This window comes from Lipotes vexillifer, unplaced genomic scaffold (genome assembly GCF_000442215.2).
Source record: "Lipotes vexillifer unplaced genomic scaffold, Lipotes_vexillifer_v1.1 scaffold12, whole genome shotgun sequence".
Classification (NCBI taxonomy): domain Eukaryota; kingdom Metazoa; phylum Chordata; class Mammalia; order Artiodactyla; family Lipotidae; genus Lipotes; species Lipotes vexillifer.
This window is the reverse complement of record NW_006796716.1, coordinates 2,175,336-2,187,626: the sequence shown is the minus strand read 5'-3', so window position 1 is coordinate 2,187,626 and position 12,291 is coordinate 2,175,336. Positions and strand designations below refer to the sequence as shown.

At 37.3% G+C, this 12,291-nt stretch overlaps 1 protein-coding gene and 1 pseudogene across 1 annotated transcript in view; one reads left to right on the top strand and one right to left on the bottom strand.

Annotated features, from left to right (window-relative positions):
* The window catches only part of BAZ1B (bromodomain adjacent to zinc finger domain 1B), a 71,142-nt gene that overhangs the window by 35,880 nt on the left and 22,971 nt on the right, over positions 1-12,291 (bottom strand). The window contains exon 6 of the mRNA XM_007468887.1: positions 10,125-10,322. Within this exon, the coding sequence (XP_007468949.1) occupies positions 10,125-10,322 (198 nt within the window). The remainder of the gene's footprint in view (positions 1-10,124; positions 10,323-12,291) is intronic.
* On the top strand, positions 4,444-4,766 carry LOC103080363 (60S ribosomal protein L36a pseudogene; annotated as a pseudogene).

Below are 12,291 nucleotides of genomic sequence, written 5' to 3'. Positions count from 1 at the left end.
TCTTTCCCCAGAAACATATAAAAATCATGCATACAATTTCAGAGTCCATGGGTCCCAGACTAAGGATACTTGATCTAGATAATGTCAACATCTGAGGAATTTTAAAATTATTGCTCTTGAGACAGGATTGTATTTTTATCCTTTAAACCTTTGGTACAACCAGGGGTATTCTATGTTTAGAATGGTAGAAAGTACACCATTTAAGTATTTTTGTTTAAATTCAGAAGCCTATTTTCTTATTAAGAGTATCAGTAAGTATACTAACGACAACAAAACGCTGCTCACAAATAAGGAGCCCTCCTGATCCTGGCTCCTTAACCTCCTCTCTGTCCTCGCCCCATACCTCAAGAACTCTTTCCCACAAATACATTATTAACTACAAGCCCCATAGGACTTCCCTGGTGGCGCAGTGGTTAAGAATCTGCCTGCCAATGCAGGGGACATGGGTGCGAGCCCTGGTCCGGAAAGATCCAAAATAGTGAAATGTGCACCGAAAACTAAAAGCAGGGGCTTCCCTGGTGGTGCAGTAGTTTAGAACCGCCCTGCCAATGCAGGGGACATGGGTGCGAGCCCTGGTCCGGAAAGATCCCACATGCCGCAAAGCAACTAAGCCTGTGCGTCACAACTACTGAGCCTGGGCTCTAGAGCCCGCGAGCCAGAACTACTGAGCCCATGCGCCACAATTACTGAAACCCGCACACCTAGAGCCCACGTTCCACAATAGAAGCCACTGCAATAAGAAGTCTGCACACTACAATGAAGAGCAGCCCCCGTTCGGCGCAACTAGAGAAAGCCCGCGCGCAGCAATGAAGACCCAACACAGCCAAAAATAAACAAACAAACAAATAATAAATAAATTTATTAAAAAAAACCTACAAGCCCCATAAGTTCTCAAACTCACACAATTCTCTCTTGATCATCCCCTCACATCTTTCAAATCCACTCCCTTTAGTACCCCAACTCTGCAATCCTTCAATCCCAGCAGGACCCTTAAATCAGTTAATTCTATCACGTTTTCACCAATCTCACTTCTTTGTCCTTCTTAACTCAGGTTAAGTTCCACAGACAGTCATTCCAATCAATCTTGCATAAACCTACGGTTCCCTTGTCTCTCTTGCTCTATTATATCAAGTTACTCCTAGCCTGCACTTGTTCAGCTTAAACATGACTAGAATAAAAGACACAATGACAGTGTGTGGACTTATTTTAAATTCATAATCAGGGACCTCAGATGGATCCTGAATGCCACTCAGTAATCACAATATATTCCCTTAGTCCATTTACCTTCTCACTCTCCTGGATATACATCTTTTCCTATCTCCTAAAATCTCCACCTTATCCCCATTATACAGAATTAGTTAACAGGTTAGAACCCAGTCAGCCTGCCATTGTTTCTGTTTAAATGTGCATTAAAACAAAACCAAAAACACTGTTGATTTTGATGCTTTAAAATATAATTACAAAGAAAAAAAGCCTGGCAGTTAAAAGACATACTACATGAAATAATAGCCAAGCAATGAAAAAGTATAGCCAATTACAAAAAAAATTTTTTTTGTTTCAAGTGATTAGGAGAAAGACTAGATAACCCCTAGAATACTTGACTTCTATTACCAAAAGCAGCTAAGCACATAAAAGGCACTCAGAGACTGCTGAGTTTAAGTTTCTGAGTGGAAAGGACTAACTTGCAAAGAAGCAGTCTGGAGGCAGTGGATAAGACAGGCTAGCGTGAGATGAGACTACAGGCCAGGAAACAGCTGAAGACTATCGAATATGAAATTAGGACCCCTTTAAAAAGGCAACAGAGAAACAGCTATGGTGAAATAAATCTCAGAGATGCTACAGAAGAACACCTATGCTCCTGTTGAAGTAAACAAAACAGGTACAATAAAATTTAATAAGTTGTACTACAATGCCAAATAAGATTTAAACATTAAGGATATAATCATCAGAGAAACAAACTCATAGAACCTAAGCAGCACAAGAGGTAGAAATATGGTCTGCAATGAATGAGTGGCTATACTTAACAAATCCTTCTTCTGGCTAAGTTTTCTAACTTTAAAGGCCAATCTGCCCTTTAAGAACTACAGGTAATTGCAGGTTACTGTTCCTCCAGCTGGCTGTTTTTGTTCCCCAATTATCATCTTCAGTATGGGCTGACAAAGAGGTTTCATAGTTTATAGAACGTAAGCGTTATCTGTGACTCAGGGGACACTTTCCCCAGAGGCAAGAATTTCTCAGTTTTAGTTCCCCAGAACTATATTTTAAAATGTTAAAAAGAATAAGCAAACATAACTTATGTATGATTCCATTCTTCTTGTTGGCAGTAATATTACCAAAACTCCAGAGAGAACAATATTTCAGAGACCACCCTACAAATCATGAATAAGACCCAAAACTACCCTGGCAGGAATTAAAGACAAATATGAGCCTTCCAAAAGTTAATCATCCACTTCAGCTAGCCCTGGAAAATCTTCAGAGTACAGACATAATAGATTGATACTTTTTCTAGTGAGCAGGGTAAGAGATTATCTCTAAAGTCATTCTAAAATAAAATATATCACTAAAAAGGAGCTTAGTGTGAGACTATGTTTCATTTTTACCATTTTACATAAATATCTAATAGGGTCTATTATAATTGGGCCATTTCTTAATTTACTGATTACATTCCTTTCTATTTAAAAAGTCACTCAAATTTAGCATAAATCTCTTCTACTTAGAAGCACTCTATTATGCAGAAATAATGCAAGAGAGAGCTGGGATGGCTTAGCCATGAGATGGTCCAGCAGCCCATTTTTATCTATAAGGTGTGTTTTTTTGCCAAGCCACACCACATAATTTTTTTTCTTAAAAATGAAAGAAATTAACTCACCCAACCCCCTCCCAAAAGGCCGGCTCCCCGCGTGAGCAGTCCTTCAGTAACTGGATCATCTCAGCATAGGGCATGCTGGGCAGTCACAGCCAATGGGAGCCGGCATGGCTGGACTCAGGGGGAATCTGAAAAAGTATAAAACCACTTATGTGCTAAGGGTCTCCCCTGTCCCCCATTCAGCATAAGTAATCTGCCAGAGTAGTGCACAGAGAAGGAGAAAAGAATGGGCATCTGGATTAGCAGCATTATAGTTTTCTGGAAAAGGCCCTTCTTAACTGCTAAACAGGGAAAAATATTTATGTATGTATTAGCAACACGAGAGGCTATAAGAAAAATAGTGTATACAATTCCATACTTGTTCCCTGTCACCTGGAGCGAACCACCACCACAAATAAGGAAATCTAATAAGTAAGATAAAAATGAAGAAACTTAATATTTACAGCAGCTCATTCAGATGCTAAACTTAACAATAGTAAGCAGTCAGAACCCTAAACTAGAAAACTTTGGCAATCTATATTCTGATTCTATCCCACTCTTCTCATTCACCCCAGGAACGATGTTAGGAGTTTTAAGGCAACATTCATATAGTGTGCTTGTCTCAATCTCTAGATGCCTTTATCAGCAAATCTGTGAAATGTGTTACTATATAATATTTTTAAGTGCTTTGAAATTAATGTAATTTATTTTTAAAAGTACTACTGCTCTATGGCACTTCCCTGGTGGTCCAGTGGTAAAGAATCCACCTTACAGTGCAGGAAATGCGAGTTCGATCCCTGATCAGGGAACTAAGATCCCACATGCCATGGGGCAACTAAGCTCGTGTGCCTCAACTACTGAGCTTGCGTGCCTCAACTAGAGCCCACACACTCTGGAACCCATGCACCACGACTAGAGAAGAGAAAAACCCTGTACGCCACAACTAGAGAAGCCCACACACAACGAAGAGCCCGCGCCGCAACAAAAGATCCTGTATGCCTCAACGAAGATGCTGCGTGCTGCAACTAAGACCCGACACAGCCAAAAAAATAATAATAATAAAATAAATAAATAAATAATTTTTTGGGAAAAAGTACTGTTGCTCTAGTGTCTAATTCATAAACAAACTTCAAGCACCAAAATTTATTCAAAGAAAAATCTTAAGACTATAAACACTTACTTGAAACATCAGTTATTAGGAGAGATAAGAAACATCTTTTAAAACGTATAATCATTAGTATCACTAGTAATGAGACAAAATTACACTATGTGCCTTCTGAAATGATTCACTGAGAAGAATACAACATCAGTTCTGTGGTATTACTAAGCATGAGGAAGTAAATTGAGGAGCATTATACTAAATAATTGGTTTGTATTCTTAAAATTATCAAGGTTTTTAAAAGACAAAGGAAAACTGAGGGACTAATCCAGATCAGAGAAGACTACAGAGACATAACAAGTAAATGTAATACATGACACTACCCTATTAGGGCCAGAACAAAATATGTTTGGCTAAAAGGATGTTAATGGGACCATTGGCAAAATGTGAGTAAAAACTGTAAATCACTTCTTTCCACACCGACAGTACTCTCGCGTACATGGTAACCATTCCTAAAACCTGCTGGACTTTCTGTAATTAGTGTTGCAAACCTGTCCACAAAGTGATACAGTACAAGAAGCGCAAGGATTCTCTGTATTCTCCAAGGAAAGGAATGTTATGACAGGAAGGAGAGTGGCTATGGTGGACAGACTAAGCTGGTTTTCCAGAAAAAGGCTAAATAAAACCACAAAGAAGATTTTGCTGAGGCTTGAATGCATTGAGCCCAACTGCAGATCTAAGAGAATGCTGGCTATTAAGAGAAGCAAGCATTTTGAGCTGGGAGGACGTAAGAAGAGAAAGAGCCAAGTGATCCAGTTCTAAGTTTCATATTTTGTTTTATTACGAAGATAATAAAATCTTGAGATTATGTTTACTTTAAAAAAACTACAGATCAGATAACAGTATCTTTTCCATGTTAATTTCTTGATTTTGATCACTGTACTTAGTTATTATAGAAAATATCCTTGTCTTTTTGGAAACACATATTTAAGTATTTTGTAAAAGGGCATCCTGTCTTATAACCTACTACCATCAGCTCAGAAAAAAATAATGTGTATAAAGAGAAAAAAATAATAGGGACTCCCCTGGTGGTCCAGTGGTTAAGAATCCGCCTGCCAATGCATGTGACGTGGGATCGATCCCTGGTCAGGGAACTAAGATCCCACATGCCGCGGGGAAACTAAGCCTGCGCCACAATTAGAGAGCCTGAGTGCCACAACTACTGAGCCCACACACGGCAACTAGAGAAACCTGTGCACTGCAACTACTGAGCCCGTGCTCTGGAGCTCACACACCACAACTAGAGAGAAGCCCGCACACCACAACAAAGAGCCCACACGCCTCAACAAAAGATCCTGCATGCCACAACAAAGATCCCCCAACTAAGACCCAATGCAGCCAAATTAATTAATTAATTAATTTAAAAAAATCATCTGCTCAACAGCTCCTAATCCAGAACTTGGAGGGCAGTAAATAAGAAATTGAAATGACCAAAAAGTCAAATCAAAACAAATTAAAAAAAAAAAAACAGAAAAAATAATAAAACAAATGTGGTAAATGTTAAAATTTGAGGAATCTACTTGAAGAGTACAGAGAAATTCTTTATAGTATTTGTCACCTTTTCTATATGAAATTATTTCAAAATAAAACGTTTTTAAAATGTATTCAGAATCATATTAAATCAATCCAAATTATTTTAGGACTCCAAATGTCTTAAAAAGTGTTATTTTTCTTGTTACATCTCTAACCAAATGCTTCCTTACTAGGATATACCACTCTAAAATAAGAGTTCAAAACATGGACAGGGAACTCCCTAGTGGTCGAGTGGTTAGGACTCCAAGCTTCCACTGCTGGTGGCACAGGTTCGATCCCTGATTAGGGAACTAAGATCCTGCATGCCACGTGGCACAGCTATTAAAAAAAAAAAAAAAAAAAAGGTGGCACAGGTTCGATCCCTGATTAGGGAACTAAGATCCTGCATGCCACGTGGCACACTATAAAAAAAAAAAAAAAAAAAAAGGCAAAACATTATGGACAGACTAACAAAACACTAGAGCTGCCATGTATTAGAATACGGAAATGAGCTAAGATGGCTGATTTCATCTTAGATGACAGTTATTTTATCATCCAAGTGCCTTGCAAATCATTCCTCCAAGTCATTAGGCCTACAAAATATTTACCCCTAAACTCAACGGTCAGTTGCATTTTTCTCCTCAATGAACAGAATGGAACTTCTTAAAGAAATGAATTCACTAGCCATGTACATATTGTACCTACGCTAAACATCACAAAATATAAAACAAGTAAGATAGCTTTTAATCTCAAGTAATTTATATTCTAAGGTTCTACAAGACCACAAGCACACCCCCATCATCACATTAGGCCCTACTCAGATAACACTCCAAAATTCTACATTTCTAAATAATTTTCCTCTTTCCCACCTAAGCTCTCCCAGTTGGTCCTTTCCTAAAACTATTACTCACAACTTGCTTCCTCTCTCCAGACCTCATCTCTCTCTATAGTAGTTGTATTCAGCAGCCTAGCAGAACATCAAATTCTACAAAAACCAAAGAAAAAAATTTTTAACCTATTGCTTTCGTTCCCATTTCAATGTACCTGCTGCCAAAGTAAGCTCAAATCCACTGCCTCTGGAACAGGCAGATCACATGTGATCAACTTTGATGTTCGATGCATTATTTTATTTATTTATCTTTTTTAAGATTTTTTTTTGATATGGACCATTTTTAGAGTCTTTATTGAATTTGTTACAATATTGCTTCTGCTATATGTTTTGGTTTTTTCGCTCTGAGGCATGTGGGATCTTAGCTCCCTGACTAGGGATTGAACCTGCACTGGAAGGCGAAGTCTTAACCAGTGGACTACCGGGGAAGTCCCCACTGCATTATTTTAAATTTCCTTTAGATCAGGAAAGAATCCAAAGCACTCTTTTATGGTCTACTTATCCATACCTTTACTATATTCTGTCCTGGCTGAGATGCCAAAAGTTTTTTGAGAAAACCAATTTTATAAAAAGGAAAAATAAACATACATAAACTCAAAAGATAAAATCAGTGAAATGTCAAATAGTATTGGGGAATAAGAAATTATTGTTTAAGGTATGCAAAATACATTAAAAGATAAGTGTATGCTCTGAATTTATAGACTGGTATCTTACATGACTCAATTTCTCTAAGTAGAATCACTGCCTTCTTACAGCAGTTTAGTGTAAACGAGCTTGCAGTTCTAGTCTCTATCAGAATTACAGCCAAAATTCATTAAGTTAATATTTTAAGCCCTCATTAGAAAATTTCAGAGTAGCCAAATTTCTTCAGAAATTGCTTTTCAAGATATAATAAATTCTTAAAACAAAACAAACAAACAAAAAAGATATAAATTCCTGGAATTCTAAGTCTCTGGCTCCTACAAAAAGTGTGGATCAGCTTTTTTGTTCTAATAAAACCCAAAGACCTTTTACCCATAAATTATACTCAGTCTTTCTTTCACGTTATTCACATATTTGAATCACTGAACTAAAATACATAAAAGACAACTGTAAAATTTAAAAAGAAAAAAATATTTAGGACTCAAATGATCCAAGAGTCTAAAACCTATTTAGAGATGATCTTATATACAATTTTCATACAGTAAAGATAGTAAGTTCCTGTTATAACCACCAAAAGCTGTATCACAGTTCCAAAACTCTACAGCAATAAAATGAAAACAAATTAAAATTTCCCCTCAGTAAATAAAAATATTTAAGAAAAAGTTTAGGTTTACTAAATAGTTCTATGGAAATTTTAGTCCTGATCTAGAAAAAGTCAACTAATCCCTAAATTTGTCTTTTTACACAAATGATAAAAATTTAAAGAGCCTAATGGAAGATAACGCTGTGACATAAATCACAGCAAGATCTTTTTTGACCCACCTCCTAGAGTAATGAAAATAAAAACAAAAACAAAAATAAACAAATGGGACCTAATTAAACTTAAAAGCTTTTGCACAGCAAAAGGAAACCATAAACAAGATGAAAAGACAACCCTCAGAATGGGAGAAAATATTTGCAAACGAAGCAATGGACAAAGGACTAATCTCCAAAATATACAAACAGCTCATGGAGCTCAATATCCAAAAAACAAACAACCCAATTAAAAAATGGGTGGAAGACCTAAATAGACATTTCACCAAAGAAGACATACAGATGGCAAAGAGGCACATGAGAAGATGCTCAGCATCACTGACTATTAGAGAAATGTGAATCAAATTTACAATGAGGTATCACCTCACACCAGTCACAATGGGCATCACCAAAAAATCTATAAACAATAAACGCTGGAGAGGGTGTGGAGAAAATGGAACACTTTTTTTTTTTTTTTTTGGTACACGGGCCTCTCACTGTTGTGGCCTCTCCCATTGTGGAGCACAGGCTCCGGACGCGCAGGCTCAGCGGCCATGGCTCACGGCCCTAGTCGCTCCATGGTATGTGGGATCTTCCCAGACTGGGGCACAAACCCGTGTCCCCTGCATCAGCAGGTGGACTCCCAACCACTGCGCCACCAGGGAAGCCCAAGCGGAACACTTTTGCACTGTTGGTGGGAATGTAAATTGATACAGACACTGTGGAAAACAGTATGGAGGTTCCTTAAAAAAACTAAGAACAGAACTACCAAAATGACCCAGCAATCCCACTTCTGGGCATATACCCTGAAAAAAACCATAATTCAAAAGGACACATGTACCCCAATGTTCATTACAGCACTATTTACAATAGCCAGGACATGGAAACAACCTAAATGTCCAACAACAGATGAATGGATAAAGAAGACGTGGGTACATATATACAATGGAATATTACTCAGCCATAAAAAGGAATGAAAGTGGGTCATTTGCAGAGATGTGGATGGACCTAGAGTCTGTCATACAGAGTGAAGTAAGCCAGAAAGAGAAAAACAAATATTGTATATTAATGCATATATGTGGTATCTAGAAAAATTCTAGGTACAGATGAACCTATTTGCAGGGCAGGAATAGAGATGTAGATGTAGAGAATGGACACGTGGACACAAGGGGAAGGGGAGGGTGGGATGAACTGGGAGATTAGGTTTGACATAAATACACTACCATGTGTAAAAGAGCTAGTGGGAACCTGCTGTATAGCACAGGGAGCTCAGCCCGGTACTATGTGACAACCTAGATGGGTGGGATGGCGGGTGGGATGGCGGGTGGGAGGTCCAAGAGGGAGGGGATATAGGTATACATATAGCTGATTCACTTCATTGTAGCAGCAGAAACTAACAAAACACTGTAAAGCCAATTATACTCCAATAAAAAGAAAAATAATAATAAAAAGAAAAAGTTTAGGTTTACTAAATAGTGTTCCATGGAAATTTTAGTCCTGACCTAGAAAAAGTCAACTAATCCCTAAATTTTTCTTTTTACACAAATGCTAAAAATTTAAAGAGCATAATGGAAGATAATGCCTGATCGTGCTGGTCTAGAATAAGAAAACATGCTAATGCTAAACTACAGTTGGAGGTCTTTACCAATGTTTGAAGAAATAAAATTATTTCTCAATATACTTTTGTTAACAATATCAACATAAGGTAATTGAAGTAATTTAGTTGTATGACTCAGTTGTAAGATAGCCTTAGTTTTTCATAATTACAAGAAAGAGATGAAAATTAATATATATATACCATACAACTTTATAAGAATATTCTGAAAATCAAATGAGATAATTAAAGGAAAAATAATAGAGAGAAGTGCTAGATTTTCTACTAATCTGTCATACAAAGCAATACTTAGTCCTTTTCAAGGCTGCCAGTATATTTGATCTTCTTATCTCACATACAAAATCAGTTTTCATTTTTAGTAATCAATTTGCAAAAATATATATTTTTTAATACCATACCTCATTCCAAGAAAGATCTGAGACAAAAAGGCACATGCATGTAATTTGTTTCTTTGTTTTAATTATGCAACCATAGTAAAATAAGTCAAATTAGAAGAGGAGATATCCAGTGTGGCCTCTTCCCTACCAACCCCATAATCACAACCTATATGAAATAGATATACGTGAAAACTTTGAATTCATTATCTGAAGTTAGAGTTCAAAATCTACTGTAACCATCAGAGGAAATAAATTCATTCAATAGTGTTCCATCCTGCTGTCCAAAAACTTACCTTGTATGGATCAAGTAGAAAGTCACTGAACTTGCTAGGCAAGGAATATTTCTTCACTAATTCATCTTCTACCACCCAAGGTGCATTTTCACCAGTACCAGCCCGTAATGCGTTATGCCGTATAAAGTATCGAAGTATCTCCTTATTTGGTGGGCGTTCTGTACGAATCAAGCTGTCTGCTGGCACATTACTGATGATCTAGGTTAACAAATAGAAATAACTCACTACTGGGGTAAAAAGCAATTAACCAATGAGAACAAAGATTTATATTCTCTCTGGAAAACTCATCATTACACCTATAAAATAGGTCAGATACTAGATAGAAGAAGAATTTTCAGAGACAGAATGTTAAAGATATCTGTAGGCAATATGTATCAAAGTCCTAAAAATGGGTTTATCTGTTGAACCAACAGTTCCTCTTGTTAAGAATTTAGAAGTAAATGGAGGGACTTCCCTGGTGGTCTAGCAGTTAAGACTCCATGCTGCCAATGCAGGGGGCTCAGGTTCGATCCTTGGTCAGGGAACTAGATCCCGCCTGCTGTAACAAAGAGCCTGCATGCCGCAGCTAAAGATCCCACACGAGGCAACGAAGATCGTGCATGCTGCAACTAAGAGCCGGTGCAGCTAAATAAATAAATAAAAATTTTTTAAAAGAAGTAAATGGAAAGTCATCATCAATCGCTTATAAAAGGAAGGGGGAAAAGGAAGGGAATACTATATAAAGGTACATCAATAAGGGATTCATTTTTCTTTTATTTATTTGTTGTTTATTTATTTTTGGCTGCACTGGGTCTTTGCTGCTGCGTGCGGGCTTTCTCTAGTTGCGGCGAGCAGGGTCTACTCTTCATTGCAGTGCACGGCCTTCTCATTGCAGTGGCTTCTCTTGCGGAGTACAGGCTCTAGGCGCAGAGGCTTCAGTAGTTGTGGCTTGCGGGCTCTAGAGTGCAGGCTCAGCAGTTGTGGCGCACGGGCTTAGATGCTCTGCGGCATGTGGGATCTTCCCAGACTGGGGCTCGAACCCGTGTCCCCTGCCAGGTGGATTCTTAACCGCTGCGCCACCAGGGAAGTCCCAGCAATGATGTTTTAACTAGCCACCTTGCTGAACGGGAGCTAAGAAACTTAGTGGAAAATTGTATTTAACACCCAGTTTTCAAATATAAAGAAATCCTAACAATCCAGTAATGTCTTCAGGTCACTAACTATAAAACAAATGAGTCAAAATGAAATAAGACTTGTCAGCATTGTGACGTGGGAAAAAACCAACACTCTAAAGAGGCAAGAGATCCAGGTTATAATCCTTCCTAATCTCATTTATTAAATTAGGAACTTTGATAGAATTATTTAATTTCTCAGGCCATAGCTGTTTCTTCTATGTAACAGTTAGACATGAAGACAAATGTGCAACTGCCTTCCACACCTAGCCGCCCTCCTGCTTCTAATGATGCCATCTTACACATACAGGAATAAGAGTACCCAAAAGCAACATGGCATATTTCATGAAATCTAGAATGCTATTAATGAAAGACACATTATGTACCACAAACAAAAGAATTCTTGCCAATTGATATTGAGATATATCCTGATTCCAGCAGATACAAACTACTATATATAAAATAGAAAAACAACAAGGTCCTACTGTATAGCAAAGGGAATTATATTCAATATCTTGTAATAAACTATAATGGAAATGAATATGAAAAAGAATACACATATATATATGTATAACTGAATCACTCTGCTGTACACCAGAAACTAACACAATATTGTAAATCAACTATACTTCAATTAAAAAAAAAAGATACATATCCCGATTCTGGAAATATAAAAATATGAAAGTTGAACATCTTAGAATCAATAAAACATAGTACTAAGTTATTTAGAGGGTATTCACCATTTTAGATTATTAGCTTCATATGCCTTGAAAAAGCACTGGTTAGAGTTAACTCACTTTCTGAGTTTAATTATATTACAAATTGCTCTGCTTTTAACTGGGAAGAGCTATTTCCTCAGGAAGTCCATAACCACTGGAAACAGAGTCTTATTTTTTCAAATAACTAAGTTTGAAGCTCAAATGTAAACTACTCTCACACCCTAATAGTTCCTATTGAAAAGGGAAAAGCATGCTATCTCCTAGGAAAGACAATACAGTTTAAAGTCATAATTACAA